Here is a 27,825-nt window from a genome sequence, read left to right on the forward strand (position 1 = left end):
TTGAAGTTTATAGCATCATATTTTTCGGCTTTCCCTCTCATATGTTCTCATGGCATTATTTCAGGCTTCCTTTACTCATTTTTCTTTTATATTGTCAATGACTCTTTTTATCTTTCTGTTAAAAGGAAAATCTCTAATCCACTTATAGTATATTCTAATAATTCACATAAAGACATTTATATTTATTAAATCAGCTTCTTCCTAAGTCCTAGATATTCCATGGGTATAAGGTATTAGGTCAGAAATAAATACATGTTTCTAAGCCTTTAGCTTCATACTAGGTACAAAAATAACATATTTTAATAAATTACAGTAGAAATTGCTAACTTAAATGGGGAAGCAATGTTTTTCTGGTCAGTTACTTGAAAATTGATTTTTAAACCTATGAATAATGCATTTAAAATTAATCTTATAACATATGAAAAGCAAATAGAGAGCAGAAGTATTCATCAGACTCTTCAGACTAAATAAAATCAAATGAGATAAACCACTTTGGAAGAGTAGCATTTTATGCCTAAATTATATACGTAATCTATATTAAACTATCTGACCAGATTAATTGCTCAACTGTCTACTCCCCCCTCTGTTAAAATATAATTATTTTTCCCAAATATTCCAATATACTTAAGAAGTAGCCAGAATTTTATCCTGAAGTTGCTTTCCTTGTTCATCAAAGAACATGACTTTTCTAAAACTTTTTTCAGTTTCTCTTTCATTAGGAAAGCCCCATCTACTGGTTCATGTGGTGAAGTGCAATAATTATTTGAACCTTGTTACTGAAACGATGGCCATTTTATCAATTTCTCCTTGCCTTTCAGTTATTTTAGAAGCATAGATACAGGGGGTATGCCAAGTGGTATTTTCATCCTAAAATCACAGAGTGATAGCCATATAATTTAGCAGAATCATCTTAAAGACATTGTCTCACAAATATGATCATGAAATACTAGTCACAATAGTGATCACTGATATTTGTTTCTTACATATCCTTTATTAATTTAACTTGCCATTCTTTTCCATCATAGGGAGCTTCCATTTTGAGAATGCTTGAAGACTGGATAACACCAGAGAAATTTCAAAAAGGATGTCAGGTATGATTTATTACTTTTAATATTATTCAAAAACTACACTGATATATGGCTGATGAATGTTAAGATATGTGATTAATTAAGGACAATTCCCTTTTTACTTTTCCTTTCCTTGCTCAAGGATAATATTGCAAAACACAAAAAGGTGATCACATCCAGGTTAGTACCTACGTTGTATCTGTAACTGTCATTTAACAAAAGTTTCACAGAGAAGTGAAACATTACTTAGTTATTTTTTACACCCTTTACATGTGTATTAGCTCAGTCTGCCATAACAAAACACCATAGATTGGGTGGCATAACAACAGAAATTTATTTTCTCACAGATCTGTAGACTAAGAAGTCCAAGACCAAGGTGCTGGCAGACTCAGTTTTCGGTGAGAGTTTTCTTTCTGGCTTCCAGATGGTCACCCTTTTGCTGTGTCCTCACATGGCAGAGAGAGAGAGAACCTTCTGGTGTCTCTTCTTATAAGGACACTGAGGCTCTCACCCTCATGACCTCATCTAAACCTCACCCTAAACCTCCCAAAAGCCTCATCTCCAAATACCATCACATTGGGCATTAGGCCTTCAAAGTATGAATTTTGGGGGAACACAATTCAGTCCATAGCAACATAACATAAAAATTTAAATCTATCTATAAAGCTCTTCCATTATAGTTTTTAAAAGGACTTTTCCCTTATTATTGGATTATAAAATGGTTAACACACATATTCCTATTATGATAAAGTCAGTGAATAAAGAGGGCCTGCTTCCGTTTGGAAAGAGAAATAATCAATTTCTTAAAGCATTTCACACATCCCACTTAAGCTCATTCCTCCAGTGGATGTTTCAATTCCATTGCTGTTCTTCTAGACCATAAGCCAGTCCTCTCAGGGTTTCATATTATTTATATTACCACCATTGCTACCTTGTGTCCCTGTAACTGTCCTGTCTGCAGGTTGGCTCTGTTGCAGCCTAGGGATGGAACTGTCTTCCTAGTCTTTCTCTTCCATCTCCATCCCCACTGCTGTGACATCCCAGGTAGTAGGCAGAGCAGCGCTGATAGTATCCAATCCATAAAATAGAAAATGGGTGAGAGCAGTGCCCTGTTAGCTCTCCCAAAGGGTACCAGTACTTCCTTTGGATGTGATTCCCCAGGACAGTGCCTGCCCACCATTCCTACAGCTCTCACTACTGCCAAGTCTTCTTATGTGGCAATCAGCATTCTCCATAATACCATAAAAGGAAATGGTCCCCTTTTACCCAATACTTAAACTCCTAGGTGACTATTAAAGTAAAAAATAAGACCAGGATTTAGGAAATATTCAGGGAGCATATCAGTACATTTTACTACTTTTGTCCATGAATAAAATATTCTGTGTGGACATTAGGAGGAAACAGAGAAGCTATGTGTTTGTTCTTAAGTGTACATTAGAACATCTTGTAAACTTTTCATCAGCTTCAGACTCAAATTTCATACTTCTCTAACTGTAAGCACCTTTTGTGAGGAACTGTGTCTTCTATATCTTTGCATATACTCCCATGCCTAGAAGAGTGCATTACAGATGTTAGAAGATCCAAAAAACGCTTCTTGAATGAATGAATGGTCTATAATAAATAATATAGAATATAAAAATAAACAAAGACAATTCCTTTTTAAAAGTAAATTAAAATTTCATTTGCATAGTTTTCATTCTAAATTAAACTGATGAATAACACGTTCTTGGAATCTTCAAAGTGGACTTCAAATTAAATAATTTTTCATATTAACTTTTTTTGAGAAGTACCAAAAGAGTCTTTAAAAGAGAATACCTATTCTAATAATTTAATAATACTCTTGCATTTTATTTAGCTCATATCTGTGATATAATTAATTAAAAACCCAGTCCAGTCTAAAACTAATATTTCTCACGTTAAAACCATCTTCCTCCACCCTAACTGCAACTACAGATGGCGCCAGAACGAATAGATACTAATTTTCATATCATTATAGTGCTATGGAATTAATTTACAAAAAGACACTGAAACACTCATTTTTTGCCTTCAATCTTCAAACACTAGCTAGTATCTGAAAATAGTATATGATCAATATAGGCCACACTCAATAAGCTCTCAAACCAATGGGAACATCCCTTCACATAATTCTAGTATCCAAATGTATCTCTCCTTGATTTATCATCATGCTATGACTGCTGCCCCTAAACCCCACAATATGTGACACTGTCCAAGACTTTTCCCTTGCAAATACTAACTTTCTACCAAAAGTGACTCTTCATTAGCTAACCTGGTGTGGCACTAACTCTGGGGATGGCCAGCTCTCTGTTCTCTTTCATGCTCATCACCTTAACCCCAAACCCAATCTCAGACAGCAAAGTAGGTACAGAGTGAGGGGAATTAAGAGTAAAACCATCAACTGGAAAATCTTTCAGGCTGTGCTTGTATGTAAAAAAGCATATTAAATTATGGGGCACTGATAACAATTTATGGTCATGAAATAGAAGCTGAGAAATATATCCATCCTTTCTTTTTCTCCTAGTATCAGTAGTATCGCTGATAAGACAGGAATGGTTCAACTGGAAAATGTCCTGTCCCTTCCTGAGATACTAGTCATAGAAACACTGTTCTTTTCCTTTGTGCACACTGATACTAACTGAGGGACTATTATTGGGGGACCTAGGTCATCGTGAACTTTTGACTGGAATGACTGCATCGTGATTATGCAAGGTGAAGAAGGAAATTTCTTAATATAGAATATTCAAAAGCACTAATCTAAACAAAATAAAATTAGTTCCTTTTAATATACTGCTTATATAAGCCTCTAGCTAAGGTGAAGAAACTGCAATTTAAAAAACAGTAACAATAACAACAGTGACGAAAACCACACAAACTGATCCAGGATTCAGAAGTCTCTTCACCGTAATCTCAGGCAAATCTCTTCACCTCTCTAGACACCAGTTTCCTTCATGCCCAAAATGTGAGAGTTGTATAAAATAGTATTTAAGGTTCCTTTCAGTTCCAAGATTGCATGTTTCTAAGTACAAGGCACTGTGAATATACAAAGAAACTCCTCTAAATTAATTTTAAGAAGATACTATTCACTAGAAATCACCATTAACAGGTAGCTATGATTATAATTATTACTATTCCGAGCATCCAATTATTTCACTAAGAAGGAATGAATGATCTATGCAAAACTCTGGAACGAACACCTAAATTTGATACAGAATATGTGCCTTTCATTTCTTCTCCCTTCCTTTGCCTGCCCTCCAGTGGTAGTGCTGAGCAGTGAGCCAATCAAAAGAACAAATATGAAGGCAGCATTCCAAACTGGCCTCAACCCTCTCCCAGGCATCTTGGAGCAGTCCAGATAATATTGTTTTATCTCTCTATGCCTAAAAAGAGGAATTTAGAAGATAACAGGACTAAGGTATAGCACCTCCTGAAAATTAGAGCAACTTAGAGTGAAAATGATATGAGCAAAGTCAACCACTGGTTATTTTCTTTGAAGGTTCAAAGCCCACTTAAGAAGGTTCTATTTCTATCAAAGACTTCCACATTTTAAACAGGACAATTCTAGAGCATAACAGAGGAGTGATACAGCAGGAGTTCTGGAAGGTTTCCTGGAGAACCATAAGTAGTGCCCAATTACGAGATTAGAAGAAGACAAGGAATTTTCTCTATTATGCCTGAAAACTCATATATAGAGAGATTTTGTGACTAGAACTGACAAAAAGAGAGCCTTGTAGTTAAAAGATTTGTATTTTTTAAATATTTGAAAAATGAAATCTTACTCTTTAGAGTCAATAATTTTCCCAATTTAGCCATCATCATCATGATTATTATTATTCAGAAGACTGTATATTCATTTATTTAGAGCAGGAGTCTGTAAACTACTATTACAGCTTGCAGGCCAAATCCAGCCCACCACCCATTTTTGTAAGGTCTGCAAATGAAAATCACTTCTACAATTTTGAACGGTTGGAAAAAATCAAAAGAATATTTCATGACATGTGAAAGTTGTATGGAATTCAAATATCAGTGTGCATAAATAACATTTTATTGGAAAACAGCCATTCTCATTCATTTACATATTATCTATGACTGCTTTTGTGCTATTTGGGCAGAGTTGACTAGTTGTGACAGAGACTATATGTCTCACAACACTTAAAATCTTTACTATACAGCTTTTTACAGAAAAGGTTTGCTGAGCCTTGGCTTAGAGCCGAGCTCACCAGTTTTATCTTTGCATATCACTTCAATCACTCATGTGTGATGGGGTCATCTAGTGTGTGAGATGAGAAAACACTACTGGTGTAAATAAAGGTAGGGGATGCAGCCAGCAGTGGACAGGTTAACACCAATAAGTGAACATCATAGAATTATGGATCTTTTTTCCTAGTGGATCAAAAATGTTATGGACTGTTAACTGCTTGCTAAATAGTTGACGGTCCTTAAGCATCTTATACTGGTTGTCCTGAAAAAATTAAACTCTTTCCCTCACCTGTTCACAATTCCATTAGACTAAAAAAAGAGAAAACAAAAAAAGAGAATTATCTCATTAATAAGAAAAAATACTCCTTATGCTTTACAAATAAATCATTATTTGTACAGTGTTTTTATAGGTTACAAAATGTTTTGCATATGGCATATCATTTGATTTTCATTCTAGGTACATTTGCTATATTATTCATTAGAGCGAGACATGTTGAAGGGTTCAGCTCATGTTGTGGAAGTATGGAAAAAGCAAACATTGACTTTTGAAATACTTGTTATCTTTCACATGCAGAGTTACTTGGAAAAATACAAATTTAACAATGCCAAAACATCAGATTTTTGGGCAGCACTTGAAGAGGTAAGGAGGAGTATATCCTCAAATATTTCTTTGATTAACAAATGATTTATCAATCATTTCTTTATCTGATTATTCTATCCTTTTATTTCCCCTTACTTGTTGATTGATTATTCTCCATTTTTAAAAAAAATCTTAGGCAAGTAATCTACCAGTGAAAGAAGTAATGGACACCTGGACCAATCAGATGGGTTATCCTGTACTTAATGTGGAAGATATGAGGAACATCACACAGAAACGCTTTCTGTTGGACTCGAGAGTTAATTCTTCTGAGCCACATTCAATTTTTGGGTAAGAATCTATAATGCATTTCAGGAGAAAAGCAGAAATTTGATGGAAATACTGGCCATTTGCTTAGACCTTGCTCTTCAGTACCTGATGCTTAAGCACAGTGTCTTTAGGGAAACAAAGGCATTCAGAAATAGCTCAGTTGTCTTCAGGTTCCAAATGATGGACTGAGCACATGCATGCAAGTACTATTCTTCCCAGAAATCACTGAAGAAAGAAACAGAAGTACTAAAAGAAATAAACTCAGAGAAGTAAAGAAAATAGGAAGGGCTAAATGCATCATAAAATTCTAGATGAAGAAAAGCAGAGGGAGAAATAGAGACAGAAAACAAACAGAGGAAGATGCAGCCAGATAAAAAGAGACTTTCAGTGGAGGTGGAAGCTGATTTCCCCTATCCCTATACAGGCTCTGGGCTCAGTGGCAGCACTCAGAGTGGACAGCAGGAGTGAGGCTGAAAAGAGGGCAATTAATTTGAAATCTGGATTCAGGACAGTTGTGCCAGCCAGACCCCTCCCCCTCCACTTTCCCTTCATTGACTGCCATTCTTTCCTCTGCACAGAGCTCTCAAAAGTCTGGCAATGACCCAAGGCAAAAATCCAGAGGGCTTTTTTTCCTAAAGAAATTGACCAAGACGTAGAGGAGAGCTAACGATTTCCATTTGGTTGGGACACCCAAAGTAAAGCTTTCCTCCTTGTGGCATTTGTAGGATGAATGGGCTGGAGCTGCCAGCTCCCCTCATACATACACAGAGCCTGTAGTCAGACTTCCTGTTCAGCAGAGAAGTCAGTTTCAAAAATATACCTCCCTTCTCTACTCAGCCATAAAAAGAAACGAAATTGAGTTATTTGTGGTGAGGTGGATGGACCTAGAGTCTGTCATACAGAGTGAAGTAAGTCAGAAAGAGAAAAACAAATACCGTATGCTAACACCTATATATGGAATCTAAGAAAAAAAATAAAAGGTCATGAAGAACGTAGGGGTAAGATGGGAATAAAGACACAGACCTACTAGGGAATGGACTTGAGGATATGGGGAGGGGGAAGGGTAAGCTGGGACGAAGTGAGAGAGTGGCATGAACATACACACACTACCAAACGTAAAAGAGATAGCTAGTGGGAAGCAGCCGCACAGCACAGGGAGATCATCTCAGTGGTTTGTGACCACCAATAAAGATGTTAAATATATATATATATATATATATATATATATATATACCTCCCTTCTCAACAGTAGAGGGATTACATACAAGACACCAAGAATAACCAATTTAGTCCTTCTTTCTTAAATATGAATGAACAATCAAGGATCGCAAGACACATGAAAAAAATCTAAAAGCATAAAAGGTAAAATCTCACATGAACAAACAAGAAACCTATCTCTATAAGAGACATAACTGAAATAAAAAATAAATTTATGAAATATATTGAGATCAAAGAAGCTATTATATCCATTAACTAAGAGCAGAATGTTTTCGAAAAGACAAACTGAGAATATAAAAGATCTATGAAAGATTAAATTTTGGTTGTCAAAAAAATTAATAGACCAACTAGAAATAAATTTGGGGAATTCCCTAAAAGTACGGGACAAACACACATAGAACTGGCAAATATGAAACAGAAGACAAATATGGAAAATCTAGCAACCAACTAATAGAAGTCTCTCAAAAAAAGAAAATAGAGAAACTTAAGGGGCAAACTGTACCAAAGAAATAATAAAGTGCACAAGGATTCTGATTAAAAGGCCCCACTGACTACACAGTACAAAAAGGAAAAAAAAAAACACCAAAAACATACCTAGCTATAGCCTCATGAAATTTCAGAAAACAAGGGCACATGAGTTAGTGTGGCATTAGACTTCTTTACAACAACTCTGAACTCAAGAAAAAAATGAAGCAGTCATTTAAAACGTGGATGCAAAAAATATTTTCAACCTCTAATTCTCTACGCAGTTCCCTAAACCAAACGTATAAGCACAGTGAAGATAGTTTCTGACATGCAGCCCCAGAAAATGCTTTCCACACAGCACTTGTTAGAAGGTTACTAAGGCTACAGTCCAGGGGGATTGGAGCCTGAAGAGAAAAAAATATGAATAAATCAAAAAAAGAGGAAGACACAGGATCCAGGAAACAGTTCATGCAACCTAGGAGAGCCATGAAAGGAAATGCAGACCAAAAGCGATCCAGTGGGCTCACAGTGCCATAAGAGCAGGATGACTGGGGCTGAGTTAGATGATCCCCAGGAAAAAGAGAGTATAATTGGGAGGATGGCAGAATTGGGGAATTGGTGAAGGCCCATCAGTCTGGCCAACTATAAAGAAGAAAATTAGAAAAAAACAAAATCAAGGCTGTATGTAAAAATTGTGATCCAAAAATATGAAGCAGGTAGAATGCTTTTATGCCATTGATAAAGTATAAGGAAGAGGAGTCTGTTTTACCCTTATGTTAGGGTGTTAGGGGAAATTTTCATTTAAGTGACTCAAGGGCCATGAAATCAGACCATTGAGAAGGAAATATGACTCCAACACACTTCTCAGCCAGCAATATGTATAGAGCATAATTTCGTATGTGTTATTGTCTTTTAGCTTTTATAATCAACCAATGGATAACATGTTAATATTTGTTATAGTGACAGGTTAGATTGTAAATATAAACCATCTTATTTAACATTGTAACAAGAAAAAATAGCTGACAGAAGAAAGGAGGTGGAAGAGGAAGAAAAGGTGGAAAGAAAGGATACTGGATACTGATTCAGTGGTGGACCGAAGCTGGCTTTAATCCCAACTCAGTGACATCATTTCAGTAGCCTGAAATTGGTCATGATGTGAGTTAATGGAAATCAGCAAATACTACATTCCACTTTCCACCCCTGACCTGAGAGCTGGTTGTTAAGCATTTATCAGCACTGCACAAGATAACCTTATTCTACAGTTAGGAGAGAGTAACAGTACTAAAATTTATAAAACAAGAAAAGGCAGTATGGGTATATTATTTAAAGGAACAATTGTAACCTATAGAAAGTCTAATAATAATAATTTTGCTTTATTATAATTTGACTGTTAAAGGGGGAACGAAAAAGAAAGTAGTATAAGTGAACTAAATCACCCTCTCTCATGGGTGAGTTAATAAATACTATCTAAAAAAATATAGAGGCATTTAGAGTTACAGTATTAGACATCAGAAGAACTAAAACCAGAAGCCTTTAAAAGGGGCTGCTTCTGAGAGAGGTGCTGGTCTGTGGAAAGGGTGTAGGAGACAGTGGCTTTTCAATAGTGGTTTTCCCAGTTTTTGATTAAGGATGTTTTTATTTACAATGCATAAATGAAATTCTCCAAACATTTTAACAGCAATTACAAACTCAATCAATCAAATTATTTTGCATATATCATTTATAAGAAACTTCTAAACATCACCACTTAAAATCTTATTAAATTCCATTTATAATTTCAAATATAAACACCGAAAGACACAGTTTTATGAATCTAATTTCTAAAAAGACTTTTCTATACATTTTTATGAATCTAACAAATTAAAATTCATAAATATAGTATATCAAATTTCTTGGGCATTTTCAAACACATTAAACCTTAACAACCAAAAAGGAAAAAAAAAGAATCAAACCTTTAACTTTACAAAATCAGACTTTCCTAGTACATGAAAAGATGCTCAACATAACTAAATATCAAAGAAATGCAAATCAAAACTACAATGAGGTATCACCTCACACCAGTCAGAATGACCAGCATCAAAAAGTCTACAAACAATAAATGCCGGAGAGGGTGTGGAGAGAAGGGAAACTTCCTACACTGTTGGTGGGAATATTAATTGGTACAACCACTATGGAGAACAGTATGGAAGTTCCTTAAAAAACAAAAAATAGTACTACCATATGATCCAGCAATCCCACTCCTGGGCATATTCCAGAGAAAACCATAATTTGAAAAGATACACACACCCCAATGTTCATTGCAGCAGTATTTACAATAGCCAAGACATGGAAGCAATCTAAATGTCCATCAACAGAGGAATGGATAAAGAAGATGTGGTACATGTATACAATGGAATATTACTCAGCCATAAAAAAGAACGAAATAATGCCATTTGCAGCAACATGGATGGACCTAGAGATTATCACACTGAGTGAAGTAAGCCAGAGAAAGACAAATATATGATATCACTCATGTGGAATCTAATTTTAAAAATGATATAAATAGGGCTTCCCTGGTGGCGCAGTGGTTGAGAATCCGCCTGCCAATGCAGGGGACACGGGTTCGTGCCCCGGTCCGGGAAGATCCCACAGGCCGCGGAGCGGCTGGGCCCGTGAGCCATGGCCGCTGAGCCTGCGCGTCCGGAGCCTGTGCTCCGCAACGGGAGAGGCCACAACAGTGAGAGGCCCGCGTACCGCAAAAAAAAAAAAAAAAATGATATAAATAAACTTGTTTACAAAACAGAAACAAACTCACAGATTTTGCAAACAAACTTATGGTTACCAAAGGGGAAACATGCAGGGGAGGGATAAATTAGGAGTTTGGGATTAACATACACACACTACCATATATAAAATAGATAACCAACAAGGGCCTACTATATAGCACAGGGAACTCTATTCAATATTCTGTAATAACCTATATGGGAAAAGAATCTGAAAAAAGAATGAATATATGTATATGTATAACTGAATCACTTTGCTGTACACCTGAAATTAACACAACATTGTAAATCAACTCTACTGCAATAAAATTAACAACAAAAAAACCTCACCCAAATCAGACTTTTATAGGCATTTAAACATGACTACTGAGTTAAGGTATTCTAAGAATGTCAGATAAAATTACAAATCCAATACGTCATTTCCTCTAATTTGCCAGATTTTTAAAACATACCAAATATTGTAAAAGCTGACAAAACACGTGCCACACAGCCAGTGATTTCAAAACTTATTACACTTGTATGAATACAACTTTTACAAAAGTATTAATAATATAGCCATTTCTGTATAACTAGTTATTTCTGTATACATTTCTGGGGTGCCAACCGCTCCCAAATGAAGAGAACAAAATCACGATCTCAGGACGCCCCCCCTAGCCACTGGAGCTGGCCACAGGAACCTGGGTGTACCACTTTGGGGATGTCATCTCCAACCTTCATCACCCAGCTGAGCCCCCTCCTAGACAGGATCTTGGCTAAATGAGAGCAACACCTTGGTCCCCTGGACAACATTCCAATTTCACCCATGCCGATTTTAATTGTCTTTTAACTTCTTAATACGTGCTTTGGGTGGAGAGAATTTTGCACTCACCACACTCCAGGTGGCCTCTAATCTCCACTACCCGATTTCCACTGAAAAGACCCTTCACCCTCTTCCTTTTTTAATAGTCTCACTGACCTCATTTTACAGTCACATATATAAATCATCACAAGATCAATTATTCAGTAGCAATTAATATAACATGAGGAAGGAGAAATATAGTGTCGAAGGTGTCTCAGGAAGCATTTAATAACTATAAACTGGTTCTTTTACAGTTATTGTTTTATGTTCTAGCAAATTAAATTGGCCCATTTTAATGCTGCTAGAGCCTTTGAATACTAAAATTTTTTAAATATTTCTCTCTAGTGAAACTAGCTTCCATTTGGAAGTTTCACAGTAATTATTCTCTCCTGCCACGTGCCCACTGATACGCTGAGCCTGAATTAATTGTGGGACAGAAGGTGTGTTGGAGTAGAGAGGACTACAGAAGACTTTCTTTCTTGAGGAAGTGATATTTAAACTGAGTAAATTGGTGTTGGGGGATGACTGTCGGGGTTTTCAAAACAGAAAACGCAACATATATGAAGGCTCTAAAGTTTAAAAGGAGCATTATACATATAATATGCAATGCTTACTGAGCATTTACTAACTAGCTGGCACTATTCTAAGTACTTTAGTGTATTTTATTATAGCAGTTAGAGAACTTTAGGCAGAAAATTTCTAAATAACTTATTCAAGGTTGCACAGAGTGTAAGTGATGGATCCTCGGTTTGAATGCAGGCAGTCTGGCTCCAAGAACTGGACAACAGAGAGGCACTGGGAAGACTGGTGGGAGATAAAGTTGGAGGGGAAGGCAGGGGACAGGCATGCAGACCATGTTCAAGATTTTGAACAAAAGAGTGTGCAAATTCAAGGATGTTAAGGAGAGAAGTGCCAGGATCATGTTTACATTTTTCAAAGTTCCCCTCTGGCTGCACTATGGAGAACAGATCAGGTGGGACAAGAGTGGATGCAGGGAGACCAGTTAGGATGATATTGTAGCTAGCTAGTGACCCATGTGAGAGGTGACAGAGTTGATGGGGCCGGCCCTAGGAGAATGGCCAGGCTGGGGCTGTGTGGCATATGTTCCAAAGGTTGAGAGGAGCTAAAATTTCCAATTAAAGAATAAACAGTGTGCAGGGAATTGAATTAGATGAATTTGCAGAGAACAATCTCCTTTTAGAACATTGCTCTCATCTTGCTCTATATAGGTCATACCCATATTTCTAGAGAACTGAAAAATCTTTATAGACCCACTTCATGATACCGTACTACATGCAGCATGTTTCCTGATTTCCAATTCAGGGCTTTGGGAATTGTTACACGAACAGCACACTCAGGTGTTTCCAAAAATTCAAATTGCCAAAAACTTTCTGTCCCAGGCATCGAGAATGAAGAACACTCAGAATTATTAAATTAGCTACTTCAAGAAACTGGTTGGCACCTGAACTGGAGAAGCCAGTGGTGCTCACCTTGTTGAAACCTGTTACCAGCCTCTCCCCCTGGAAACCTCAGATAATCAGCTCTCGCACAGTAAATGAAATTCAGAGAAACTGGATATCTTGCTGGAATGCAGGTTCTGAAAATTAATAGTTCATGCCAAAACAAAGGAAAACTTGAGGTCTTAGACTCAATGAAATCAGTCAGGGAGTGTCTGTATTTCCTTCTTTATATTTTGGAGAGGAAAGATGATGATGGAGAAAACTTCTTTGTTTTTCACTCTTTCCTCTTCATAATATATGAATGATTTGAAACTTAGATCTGACTTGTTATCAGGTGATAATTCAATTACATAAATGAACATAATTTCGGTGATCATTCTGTTAACCATAAATTGTTTTTTACAGTTACTGTTTTATGTTCTAGCAAATCAGATTGGCCATATTTAACACTGCTATTTAATAGTGTTTGCACATATAAAATTTAAAAAATATATTTCTTTCTTGAGAAACAAACTTCCATTGGGAAAGCTTCACAGTAGTTGTTCCCTTCTCTCATTCATATCCACTGATTTGTTAAGCCAGAGACACAGCCAACACTGTTTTTAAACCTGTGGGATTACATTTTTAAAGACTACTACTGGGTTATAGATTCCTCTCCACACAAACAAAAAACTTTATTACCAAGGGAACTAAACATATCAACAGGTCTAAAATCACTTTTAAAGTTATAATAAATCTTTAAATTGTATTCATCAAGATTTAGAACATGGAACCATACTAACATTTACATTTTTCTCTAGTTTTAACCTTCAGAGATGTTAAAAAATTTTTAGATTCATAGATGCATGATTTTTAGTGATCATTTATCATAAAGTCAATCTACTTGTTCCCTTTTTTAAAAAAAAAGTTACAAATTATATATGCATAGGAAAATAAACCTAGAAAAGACGGGCTATCCTCTTGAGAACATTTCTTAAAAATTTGTAGTGGCTCTTGAACAAATAAGAGAGAAAAAGACATTATATAGAAAGTTATCATTCCTTATTTTTCCATTTGATTAAAAAGTTAGATCATAATATAATCTAATTATAGATTAGATTATATGGGGCGTAATGCCCCCAGAAAGGAATTGGTTTTTTCTCCAACCCTAGTGTTCACCTGCTCTCTGTTCAGGTATATTCCTATCTGGTAGACAATGCTAAGTTGTATTATAAAGTAAATGGCCTCTTCCCTTTTCTCACTGCTTAAATATTCCAATATTAGGGAATTCTTACTGACCAGAAACTTTTTATAATCTAAATGGCCCACACATTTGTAAGTTACTGTTTTACACTATGGCCTCAACCATCTCTTAGAAATGGGCCAGTTTCACATCTCCATCAGGGAGAGTTCTCTATGGGACAAGTTTACATGTCTTTTGGCAGTCCAGTCAATGTAAACCGGTGGAAGAATGGTGGTAGGTATGTCATTTTGGGGCAAAGTCAGTTTCCTTAGTGAAAAATAGATTGGCCATATTTATACTGCCAGAAACTGTTATATTGTTAGATATTTTAAAAGTGAATTATACCTTTAAAAAATGAAATCTGATACTCTTGAATTTTAGAAAACATAAAACATATAGGAAACTCTATCATTTCATTTATGTAATTTCTATTTCTTGACATTTTGTACTCTCCAATCTACGATTTTACTCAGATTAGACCCTGTAAGTGGTTCCAAAACTATAATATTATATACCCTCAACCCTCCATCCTTTTTTGTCTTATGATGCTCTTACAGACCTCAGAGTAATATTTTTTACATGACCTTAGCAGTATATCTTATGCCTACTCTTAGGCACAGGCTAGTCCCAGAGACCGTGTCTTAGAGGGGACAGTGGAGATGTGAAATCCTAACTGTGCATGTAGTGTATCGAGACACTCCATACTCTGTTGTTTCTGTCGGGTTGGCATTGGGGAAAGGTGAGGAGGAATGAAATGTTAGTCTACATGGCAACACCACATCAGCAGAGCAGTGAAAGAATGCAATCTGTAGGTAGAATATGACTTTAAAAAAATGCTTCTTTGTCTATCTGTCGAGAAGCTCTGGCAATATTACTAGTCTATCTATACTACAGACAGACTTTACTAGACTACAAGTACTAGTCTAGTAAAGGGATCGTTCTTAGGTTGGCTTAGCTAAACTCAGACCCTGAGGTGATCATTCAAGTGAACGTGACTCATTAGGAAGTCTAGGAAAGGCTGGTAGGGGGATTGGGAAGGGGTATATCAAGCAGCAAAGGTGCAACAATAAACAGGTTCTGTCCAGGGTGACTTCCCTGCAGGGAAGTTCTAGAGACAGTGCTCCAGTGTGGTCCTGCAGATGGGGCAAAGAACATTTGCATGCCCATCCATCATTGGCTAAGGGCTGCATCCAAGGATGTAAACTTCCAGGAACTTCTAGCTTTCCTTGCTCAGGCAGCCAGAGGGCAGTTCTCTAACAGAGAGACCCAGGTGCTGGCTGTTGGCAGGGAAAGAACAATGGAATCCAGGGTGTACAAAAATGACAAAGAAATTCAAGGCGATAAGGGTGGAGCACTGACATGTCTCCTACAGGATCCAAGAAACAATTTATGTATTGGTTCTATGAAACTTACAGCCAAAAACATTCCACTGCAATAAACTCCTTCAAGAGAGCTAGTAAAAGTTCAATCTATAAAACATTTCACTAGTTAGACAACAAAGGATTACTTCTTTCATGTAGATGGCAAATATATATTCTCCCTGCATTACATAAATTTTATTATATCTTGAAAGGGAGAAATATCATTCCCCCATTCTCTGTTAGGGACTTGAATGATCACAGATGAAGAAAAACAAGGCCAACTTTGAGTTGAAACCTAAACCCAAACACAGATTCATCTTTTCTCTAGATCTCCTGTGTTTTCTGACTGGTAAGATATGATATGAGAAAAATCTAAAAGACATTTAAGACCTCTGTTATGAGATTTCAAGACTAAAATGTTAAGTATACATTGTATCAAAAGTACCTGCTCCACGAGAAAATACTAAGAAGCTAAAAGGAACACTAAAACCCCCTGAAACGTGCTTGCCTGGTGATTTTTCTTTGCAACACACTGGTTCACGATTGTAAACAGGAGATATTTAAAGAGCATGAGAAGCTTTAAGGGATGATGGTGGTGGTGTCATTTCAACATAATTTCTAAAATGCATCATTTCCTTCACAGCATTTTAATATTGTCTTCTGAATTCTTAAAAATGTATTGTGTTCCTTGACAGAAACTATAGCATATTAAAGTCTGTGCAAGTATGTATGTGAATGCTCAATTTTATATGTGTTATATTTATGCAATATCTTTATTCCAAAGCCTCAAGGCATTTTTATTGAAATAAACTTTTTCATCCTTAGCTAATTTTTTGATACAAAGTTCCAAATTTTAGAGATTTACATAAACTGAAAGCAATTACATAGCCTATCTTTACCACAAAAGAGTACTCTATTAACTGTATTAATTGTATACTATACACTGGACAATTGCTTATGAGGAAAATATGCTTGTCTATTGCTTTTTATGCTTGTCTATTATTACTTTGGAAATGTTTTTATTTTTTAGTAATATAAGTTAAAATTTTTCTGTTTAAAAAACTTCAGTTACACATGGAATATTCCAGTTAAATGGACTGAAGATAATGAATCAAGGATTACATTCTACAATAGGTCAGAAACAAGAGGTAAATATCATCAATTGATTTATTTCTTCTTTGAATTAATGTACTACAGTAAATGAATATAAGTGTAAAGAAACAACAATAAAGATGGAACTTATGATGTAAACTTCAGCGAAAAGAAACCTCTTAAATAATTAACTGGTGAGCCAAAATCCTTATCTATAATAATGAGAACTTTTTTACCTTAAGAAATTCTTTGTAATGATTTACCATGACTTGTACAATAATAAATACCCATATCCAAAGGAGAAGGATCAGATACCCAACCACTGGAAGATCAATGTATCAATTTTCATCCTTTCTTTGCTCTCTTCCTTCTTTCCTTGCTTCTTTTTTTCCTTCCTTCCTTTGTTCCTTCTCTTTTCCTTTCTTTTTAAATATCAGATAAGCCACTGAATTTCTTAGAATGTTATGTAACAAGCCTGATTTTTAAAATGCTGCCATTAAATTAGACCTATCATTTTTTTCAACTAGCATGACGTTAGAATCTTTAATGACTCCAAATCATTTTTTCTAAGCTGTCAAGTTGTCACCAGTAGCTCAAGGCACTACCTATATCTATATCCATCCATCTAACCATCTCCCTAAATGAATGACTTGGCACATGCTTGTGTTAAATTCAGCTGTGACTGTTCTGCTCACTTAAATCAACTAGAAATATATTTCTGTATTCTACCTCCATTGATTTGTCTTTTCCTTTCTTGAAAAATTTTAGAGTTACATAAAAACATGGGAGACCTTATCACACGTTCTCTACTACAGATCGCTGAAAAAATAATAGGACAAGTTTTAGCAACCATCCCAGAAGAACCTTGCTTTTTATACTTTTGCTAGTGTGCTTGTTTGTGTTTCCAAATCACTTCTTATCTAAGACAAATGAGACTCTTCTTCATCCCTTCCCATGAGGACTTGGTTTCAGAATAGCATTTGGCAAGGACTTTCCCCCATGGCTTCTCAGGGATAAAAGTAGATCACCTACCCTCTATTTACATATGCCTATTTGCTCCTGTAAGATATTCTAAAATAGTAATTAATTTCCTCTGGCAAGTAAGTTTTTACACTATTTCCAGTAGATTTTTTTAAAAAAACAACTTTATTGAGATATAATTCACATACTAGGAAATTCCCCCATTTAAAGTGTGCAATCCAATGGTTTTTATTACATTCACAGACACTTGTAACCATCATCACAGTAAATTTTAGAGCATTTCAATCACCTCAAAAAGAAACTCCATACCCTTTAGCTATCAACTCCTCTACTCTCCTATAACCCCAGCCCTAAGCAACCACTAACCTACTTTCTGTCTGCATAGATTTGGCTATTTTGGACATTTCATATAAATGGAACAATACATGTAGCAGTTTGTGATAGCTTCTTTCACCTAACATAATGTTTTCAAGTTCATCCATGTCATAGCATGTATCAGTACTTCATTCTTTTTTATTGCCAAATTATATTCACATCATATTGATATTACCTTTTGTAATATCATATTGATATTACAAAGGTAGTATCATATTGATACTACTTTTTGTTTATCTGTTCATCAGTTGATGGGCATATGAATTATTTCTGCCTTTTGGCTGTTATGAATAATATTGCTATAAACATTTGTGTACAAGGTTTTATGTGGCTCCGATATAGTTTTTTCAGCTTTGGGTTTTTACTTTTACTATAAATTATTTTGTGAGTTTTAATTTTTACTATAAACTCTACCAGCTTTGCTATAGTCGAGGTAAGACCCCTTTCTGTTGCCTTTACAACAAAAATTTCTTTTGGTCATTTCGGCTAACCTTAACTGATGTAGTCAGCAATTTCTCTTGAATTCTTCTAGAATACCCAGATCAATGCCATTTTGTCTTAGTATTTTATATAGGATAATTTTGTGTTTGAGTACCAAGCTCTATCTTTTGTTAGCCGTCTTCTGACCATTTTCTTACTCAAGTACATTACTCAAGCCAAAGGAAAATGGAGAAGACAGAAAAAAAGACAGTTGGAAAAATCTGCAATAGCACCGATAAAAGGCATAATGAGGCTAGGATTCCCTTGGGAGGTTTTCAGTGGATCTGGTTTAAATATTACTACATATTTTCCCCATTGGTCACCATTGGTTAGCTGAGGGTTGGGGGAATGTCTGGGAAGCTGCTTGATTTGCTGTTTACAAATTTAAAAGCATGAGTAATTTATATACACTAACACAATGTACCTAGCATTTTCATGAAATGAGGTTTCCACAAAAGTAAATTTTCCAGATAACTAAAGCTTATTCAAGTGCTTTGTAAAATAGATTTTAGGAGTTAACAATAAACATTCTTCTTGTATGTATTATGTACTTATTAGACAGAATATTTGAATAATGAATTAAATAATTAATTTAATTAATTAATTCTTTCAAACAAGTATTTACTGAGAACTAACTTATGGGCCAAACACAGGGATAGGTATGGAGATAATGCTGGGGGGGGAGGAAAAACCCACAATCCTTACCTTGTGGTACTTACTGTCTAGGGAGGGTGTGGACGAGTCAGGCAAACATAATACCATGTCATAAGGGCCTGGGGTGGTAACAGCCAAAGGCACTCACAGGAGAAGCACCAGCGGAGATTTAGGGGTCGAGGAAAGTTACTAAAGAAAGGGACATCTAGTCTGAGAGTTAGCGGGGGCTAAAGGTAGAGTTTAAGTGGATGACAGGATTGACTGAGTGTAGATTGAAATAGTGCTACACACAGAAAATGCTAGTATGAAAGTGAGAAAGCAAACGGCTCTTAGGGCAACCTCTATCCCTCTGTCATTACATTTTTAAGACATTTTTTGCTGTACCTATTGACTTTATCTGTCTCTCCCCTCTCTGTAGAATATTCCTTGAGAAATGGAGCTTATTTTTTGTTGTTGTGTGGTTGTTCTATATCTCCAGCAGGTACCTAGTAATTGTTTATTGAATGAATGAATGAATGAAGTGGCTCTAATGTTCACAGAGCTTTGATGACAAACCTATCTTTATCTGCAACTTCAGAATCATGACTGGTCACTTAGCCAGAAGCAAACTAGACATCTCTTCCTACTTCAAAGTGCCTGCTCCATTTTTAGGCTCTGCAATAAGTTCCTGTTTCCTGTTTGGGGACATCTTCAGCTCTCAGCTCAGAGTACAGATGACAACATGTCCTGAGTGTACTGAATGGGCAATCAGCTCAGGTTACCAGCCCCACCTCCCTCTTCTCGGTTTCTTTGGTGATTCATCAGTTAGAAATTTCCCAGGCAAGAGTGGGACTTCCCCTAAGGTCGTTTATTTACATTTGTGTTACACACGATATTTTAAACATGAAAACAATTAAACATGCACTTTATAACAAAAGAAGAGGATCTCCACCTCAGATGCTTCTCTGGCTATTCTAACCTACCCTGAATAATCTCTCCTCTCATTGTTGAGAGTATATTTTATGCTATTAGTTTCATCAATCCTTATTCTTAGTATTATTCCTTAGATTTTAAGCAGCAGCATGGTTATTTAAGATTCATATGCTCTGTCTTTTCTTTTTAAAGTAAAGTATAAGCTCTTTGAAGATACGAACTACACATCATACTCCTTGTCTCCTGCTCCCCTGTTCCCAACAAGGTTCTGTGTGCATCCTAAGAGTTACTAAGAGTTCAGGAAGTCCTTGTTTAATGAAGGTTTGTTTGCCTGCAGACTGTTGTGCTTCTAGAGGCTGACTGTGTATAGTAATGCCTCTATCTTTAGCATCAGCTACTATTTTGGCTATTGTCAGTGAATCTACATTTAGTAGTACACCACCTTTTCGTTTTTAATCTGCTGCTTTCTAACATTTAGAAGACTTGTAGATTATCACATGATATCAGACAACCAATCTTGCTAAAACATAGTATTTAAAAATAGGGATTTGGGACTTCCCCGGTGGCACAGTGGTTAAGAATCTACCTGCCAATGCAGGGGACATGGGTTCACTCCCTGCTCTGGGAAGATCCCACATGCTGCAGAGGAACTAAGCCCGTGCGCCACAACTACTGAGCCTGCGCTCTAGAGCCCGCAACCACAACTACTGAGCCCACAAGCCACAACTACTGAAGCTGGCACGCCTAGAGCCTGTGATCCGCAACAAAGAGAAGCCACCACAATGAGAAGCCTGCGCACTGCAATGAAGACCCAGCACAGCCAAAAAATAAATTAATTTTTTTAAAAAAGAAAAAAAATTTTTAATTGCTTTAAAAAATATTTATAAAAAAATAAATAAAAATAAAATAAAAATAGGGATTCATAAGCACATAGGGTCTAAAAGATAGTTTAGGGCATAGGAGGTGGAATAGATTTTGTGATGACTGCTTTCATAACTCTTTCAGATTGAGGATGCATTCTGGATGGTTTAGATAACCAAATTCTGACTATCATATAAATATTACTAAAATTTGATGGTAGTTATATTTAAATATTTCATATCAAAACAATGATGGGCATATATTTTTTAATTTAATGGAAAATAGGGCGGGGGAGAGAGAGAGAGAGAGACACTTTCTTCATTCCTCCAAACTGAGCCTCATGGAACGTTTGACTTTTGATTGAATCATTATGGATTCCGTTTTGCAGATTCAGAAGCTCAGTTTGTTTAATTCAGCCCTGGTCAACCAAGTGTCAGAAATCTTATTCACGTGAACCATACATATAAGAATGCTAATTTGTTAATTTACACAAATAAAAACATACTGGCCAAGGTGAAACAGAATATTCACTTCAGCTAATTAGCTATCCCTTCCAGGAAGAAAATTTACTTAATAAGGGTAAATAGAGAGTTGGGGTATATTAATTATTTTAAAGATGTCATAAGCTATGATTGCTTTGTATATATACTGCGTTAACTAGGGGAGTCTAATTATTGCATTGAGAGGCTATCAGGAGTGGCTCCATGCAATAAAAATTTCTTATTCATGCAACACTCCAATGGAGGTGTCCCTGACCTACCATCTCTCCTAGGTAGCTCACTCTCAGATAATGACTTAGAATTCCTGGCTTTTTCTTTCTCAGGGCTCCACCTCCTCCCTCCCCTCGACCCAATCTTGGACTTCTCTGCTAGATCTTTTTTTCTTTTTTTTTTTAAACTTTTTATTTTATATTGGATTATAGCCGATTAACAATGTTGCAATAGTTTCAGGTGCACAGCAAAGTAACTCAGCCATACATATACATGTATCCATTCTCCCCCAGACTCCTCTCCCATCCAGGCTGCCACATCACATTGAGCAGAGTTCCCTGTGCTTTATAGTAGGTCCTTGTTGGTTATCCTTTTAAAATAATTCTCTGCTGAATCTTTTACATCTGATCAGAATACAGAGGAAGATAATGGAGGGACCAGACCTAGAAATGCATCTATTATTTCTCCCCACACTTTATGTCTCGGTGTCAATCATATGTTGCCACCTAACTGCAAGGGAGGCTAATAAGTATAGTCTAGCTGTGTACCCAGGAGGAAAAGGGAACAGTATGGTAAACAACCAACAAGTTTCTCCATATACACTGTTCTCTATAAGAGCAGATCTGTCAAATGATCTGGAACACATGAACCAGCTAAGCTGGGCACCTGCTTTCCTAGGCAGACTAGGGACACATCAACAGATCTTCACTATCCAACTCTCCTTTGCAGTTATTTCTTCGCAATCACCAAAACCATTGCCTATGATAATCCTTCATCACGATAGTCAGATTGCATTTTTTCCCGATTCCTACTTATTATACATTACATATTAATCCTACATCTTTCTTTTCAGGGAGATTCTCTATGCTATTTGCTGAGATTTAGATGGGACTCTATAATTATTACTAACACAATCATTAATATTTCCTTGAATAAGTAATTTGCTGAAAACATTGTCACAAATGGATAACCAATCCATTTTTACAATGGATCATGTTAGTCTTTGTTTCAGAGATTGAACTTTTCTTCCTTGACCCCAAATTCTTTTTTTTTTAAACTGTAACTAGTCAGAATACTAGTGGAATTGTTTAAAGATATTTTTGATGTGGGAAATTTTTAAAGTCTTTATTGAATTTGTTATTGTTATTGTTTCTGTTTTATATATTGGTTTTTTGGCCACAAGGCATGTGGGATCTTAGCTCCCTGACCAGGGATCAAACCCGCACCCCCTGCATTGGAAGGTGAAGTTTTAACCACTGGACTGCCAGGGAAGTCTCCCCAGATTCTGATAGTGCATCCTACTTGAAATTTTTAGGTCTCCAAATACAATTTGTGTGTAATTAGTCAAAAAATACTACTCTTGTGTATTTCAGCTGTTTTACTACTAACTGATACACAAATTTAATAAGATAGATATAAACTGTCATTTTACACAGAAAAATAACTTGCTTAAAGGATCGATGCAACACAGTATTTATGTCACCAAAGAAAAACGTTTCCTTCTCTAGAAATTTCAGGCTGTCACAAGCTCTCTAGTTGACTGAAGCTTGTTATAATTATTTATATAAAACAGTCTATTAGAGAACTATTATGCATGCTATGTTATTGAAATCTGAGTTGAAACTAGCCTCTGGATGAAATTTTGAAAAGATAATTATCAGACAAATAATAGAAGGAAAAAATTTTTCTAGAAAGAGCCCCTACCCAGAAAGAATTCGTTCACCACTTTTATGTGTAAAACTAGCAAGAAATAGCACAAAACAACTTATAAACTGAATGATAGAGTACTATGTGGCCATTAAATTTAAATCTTCATATATAGAAAATGAAATTGCAAAGTGCTTACAATATAATTTCAAATGAAAAGGATTAATAATAATAAACACAGTAAGGTTCCATTACATGTATTGTGTGTTGGTATGTACATATATATGGAAGATACATACACGCACACAAGATAAAAACATAATGTCAACTGGTGGTGGGTAATTTCTGTATTCCTCATTATACTCTTTTTGTATTTTCCAAATACATATTTGGAGCCGAAAGAACACATACTACTGTTATAATCAGAAAATTCTTAATAGTAATTGGAGAAACAGAATGAGACATACACCCTTACTTCTATGCACCACCTGGAATAGGCATCAATATTTTAATCCTATTTACTTCATTATGTAACTAAACAACCCAACAGTATTTTGTTGTTGACAACTGTTCCAAGAGTAGCATGAACTTGGAAAGTCTGGTAACTACTGACTTCCTGGATCTCAGCTTCCTCATCTATAAAGTGAGAAAAATCACTGTAACTCTAGACAGGCTTAACTAGGTATATATAAAGCACACTAAAATACTGCAGTATTTAGATGGCTTGCCAGGAACTTCTCAATGTTATTTATATTTGCTTTGCTATTTATAGAACTGGCGGCATATCCCCTTTCATAATAATGGGGATAGCTACCATCTGTTGGACACATAACTATGTGACCAACATTTTACCTATGTTATCGTATTTAATCTTCACAACAGCCCTGTGAGGGATTTTTATCCCTACTTCCCTCATGATGAACTGAGACACAGAGAGGTCAAGTGATTTGGCCAAGATCACACAGCTAGTAAGTCATAGAGCAATGATTTTAACCTCAGTCTCTCAGACTGGAAAGTTCATGCTCTTTCTCCTATAACATATGGCTCTGTGCTTAAGCAAGAGGCTCTCCTCCTGATACAAACATTCAAAGTATATGGCTGCCAAAAGATTAGCTTCCTTTCAACAACCTGTCCATGGGAGAATGACAAAGAAAGATAAATACTACACGAGTGAGGTAAAGGTTTACAATTTGTCAAGAACCTACTCTGAACGTTCCTAAAGAAACTTATTGTCTTGTTGAAGAGTTTACTTATATATTATGGAAAACTACTGTGTCCTGGATATCTTCCAAACCTTGTGAATGCTTCCAAAATTTAAATCCTCTTTCCTCCCAAACTGACTCATCTTCCTCTATTCTGTAAGGGCAACACCATTATTCATCCAATCATGCAAGCTATTTTCCCCTCCTCTAACTGTCCTCATCAACCCAGAAAAAGGACGGTGTTGATTTTACCAGTGATGTGTCTCTTGAACACATCACCTATTTTCATCATCTCCACATGAGTGTAAGCCCTCATTCTCTCTTGCCCTAGATTATTACAGTAGACTCTAGAATCTCCTTCCAATATCTCCTTCCCATACCACCATCAAAATTATCTTTCTAGAAACAGGCTGGAGCATATTATTTCCCTGCTTAAAAATCTTCTCTATTCTTACCATCTCTCAGAAGATGGACTTCTTGGGCTTCCCTGGTGGCGCAGTGGTTAAGAATCTGCCTGCCAATGCAGGGGACAAGGGTTCGAGCCCTGCTCCGGGAAGATCTCACATGCCACAGAGCAACTAAGCCCATGAGCCACAACTACTGAGCCCACGTGCCACAACTACTGAAGCCCATGTGCCTAGAGCCCATGCTCTGCAACAAGAGAAGCCATCGCAATGAGAAGCCCGCGCACTGCAAAGAAGAGTGGCCCCTGCTCACCACAACTAGAGAAAGCCCATACGCAGCAACAACAGACCTGGAGAAAGCCCGTATGCAGCAACGAAAGACCCAACGCAGCCAAAATAAATAAAAATAAATTTTTTTAAAAAGAAAAGAAAAAAGAAGATGGACTTAACACAGTTTGTGGCTCTTCACACTGAGGCCTCACTTTTACTTCCAGCCTCATCTCCTGTTTTCCAATATCACATCCCACATTATCACTACATTAAACTATTTGAAATTATTTAAATATACTAAGTATTCCCACTTCATTATTTAAATTGCATACTGTCCACACAAACAAAAGAGTATATAAGTATAAAAGTACAGGATGCTAACGAACATCCTAATGTTCGTTAGCTAATGCTAACAAACACTGGTCATGTCAGAGCATAACTATTATTTTTAAGTGAGTAGCTTTTACTTAAAACATAAGCCTTTGTTCCTCAATGTTGAACTTCCAAAATCTATATCCTAGAGCCCTATGTAAATTCTGAATGCTACTTCAGAAAGTTAATTTGGTAAATCCATTGATGAAAAAACATTGATGTAATCAATTGAAATAAGGAAGCAGAAGATTTTACGAAGATAAATAAAATTGGGAGAACGAGCATGAAATGGACTACAAAATCAAGAATGTTGTATTTGGATTTTAGTCCTATTGCCAAGCCTTCTTGACATTTTAAAAGCATACTGACCCTCAAATCATTGCTCTGCTTAGCAATCACCATTTCCATCAATTTGAATGTTGATTTTAATAAACAAAGTATTCTTTTAAATGTTTACATTTTTATCCCCTCCCCAGGCTGCCCCAGTGAATATTCTTTGTGTAGTTAATCCATCATGATTAAGAATACATGGGTTACCCCGCAAAGGGCATGGACTTCTCTGTCTTTAAGCATTGTTTTACTTATTGAAGGATTGACAAGCACAGAATTATTTCACCCATATGACAAGCTTCTGCCAGTAAGAAATAATAATAAGTCACAAATTACAGGACACTTATTTACGTTACTTATTTCTTTTTCAGCTCACGCACTACAATGACATGTTAAAGTTAAGCAACTAAATAAGAATTAGGCTTTGGGGCTTTGGATCCAAATCAAACTTGACTCCTTGAGCTAATATTTCTTTTCTTTTCTTTTTACCCTCTGGGTCTAATTTCTCTGTGTTTACAGTATGTGCAAACATGTTTCTTATTAGTGTTTATTTACTACCACAGGAATCACTTTGAACTCTCCTAAACCTAGTGGAAACACTTTTCTCAACATAAACCCAGACCATATTGGGTTTTATCGTGTAAATTATGAAGTATCAACTTGGGAATGGATAGCTACCAATTTTTCCCTCAACCACAAGGTAAGAATAGCAATGGTTGTGAATTGTTTTCTTTTTGTTCTAAGAACAGCATCATAATGACATTAATTTTTCAACACGTTTTAAGATTCATGTTTCTTACCTTTTTTTCTTTCTCTTCCCAGTACTTTTCTTCTGCTGATCGTGCAAGTCTTATTGATGACGCTTTTGCCTTGGCAAGGTGGGTTTTGGAATGAGATTCAATCGTTTAAAATACTGTGGATCTTGTAATAAATCTTTTTAAAAATGAATTACAACAAAGTACTAATTTATAGTTTAAAATATCCGGCCACTATTTACGACATTATTTTTTTTCATAACTTTTTATTTTAAAACTAATATGAGCCTTATAGCTAAAATATTGATATCAAATCTTAACATACACAAAAACTCACCTACTCTATTGACTTTAGGTAGGGTTTGTCTAATCAGAGTCCTTGAGCTAATTAGGAGTGACACTTGCAAATGCACAAAAGTGTATTGTCATAATTTGATTTATTAAAAAGACAAACAGTGTGTTTCATTAACTCATCTCTGTGAGCCCAAGCCCATTGTAAGATTTTATGGTTAGAACTGTCAAATCTTATTCAGATCACTGGGGTAAGAAGTATGAGACATGGTGCCCTAGGATTGAATTAAGGTACTGTTTAGGAAATTTGAATTTTTTTCTCATGGCCTGAAGGTAACTTACACTTAGAAAAAAAACAACCTACACTTTGAAAAAGATAACATAGACTGGGGTAATGTAAGAGTAGTAACCACAGTACCTTTGAGATATTTTTCTCAGGTAGTCTAACACTAGTAATTCAACAAGTATTTTTTTAATTTCTGGCACTTTTGTAGGAGCTAGGGACATAGCGAACTTGCTTTGCTGGCTTTGTAGTGGTCTCATTTTAGACACAAGCAAGGTACTGAGAATGAGATGCTAGCTCCTCAGGAAGCCTCATGGCCCCTTGGTCTGGGTTAGGTGTCCCTTTTATGGGGTCCTGCATTTCCGATAATATTATATTGTCATTGCTTATTAATTATCCATCTCACCCACCAAACTGCAAGGTAGGCACCTAGATCATGTTCCTATTCATTTTATCCCCAGCTCCTAACTGTGCCCGGCCCCTAGTAGATGTTCATTAAATATGAGCTGAACACATGGCTAGAAGGATAGTATAGCAGCACTTAAAGGCATGGGAGAACTATTTTACATGGACTCCCTAGATAGTATACTGGAAGTCAGAAAACATTTGTGACTTTTTTTTTTTTTTTTTTTTTTTTGCGGTATGCGGGCCTCTCACTGCTGTGGCCTCTCCCGTTGCGGAGCGCAGGCTC

General features: G+C 36.1%; 1 protein-coding gene across 2 annotated transcripts in view; it reads left to right on the top strand.

Moving 5' to 3' along the window:
• Positions 1 to 27,825, top strand: part of ENPEP (glutamyl aminopeptidase) — a 98,135-nt gene that overhangs the window by 50,469 nt on the left and 19,841 nt on the right. For both annotated transcript variants that reach the window (XM_007118401.2, XM_055086173.1), the window contains 6 exons: positions 1,026 to 1,091; positions 5,857 to 5,922; positions 6,059 to 6,210; positions 16,584 to 16,663; positions 26,369 to 26,505; positions 26,628 to 26,683. In XM_007118401.2, the coding sequence (XP_007118463.1) occupies positions 1,026 to 1,091; positions 5,857 to 5,922; positions 6,059 to 6,210; positions 16,584 to 16,663; positions 26,369 to 26,505; positions 26,628 to 26,683 (557 nt within the window). The remainder of the gene's footprint in view (positions 1 to 1,025; positions 1,092 to 5,856; positions 5,923 to 6,058; positions 6,211 to 16,583; positions 16,664 to 26,368; positions 26,506 to 26,627; positions 26,684 to 27,825) is intronic.

The sequence above is a fragment of the Physeter macrocephalus genome, chromosome 7, assembly GCF_002837175.3.
Source record: "Physeter macrocephalus isolate SW-GA chromosome 7, ASM283717v5, whole genome shotgun sequence".
NCBI classification, from domain to species: Eukaryota; Metazoa; Chordata; class Mammalia; order Artiodactyla; family Physeteridae; genus Physeter; species Physeter macrocephalus.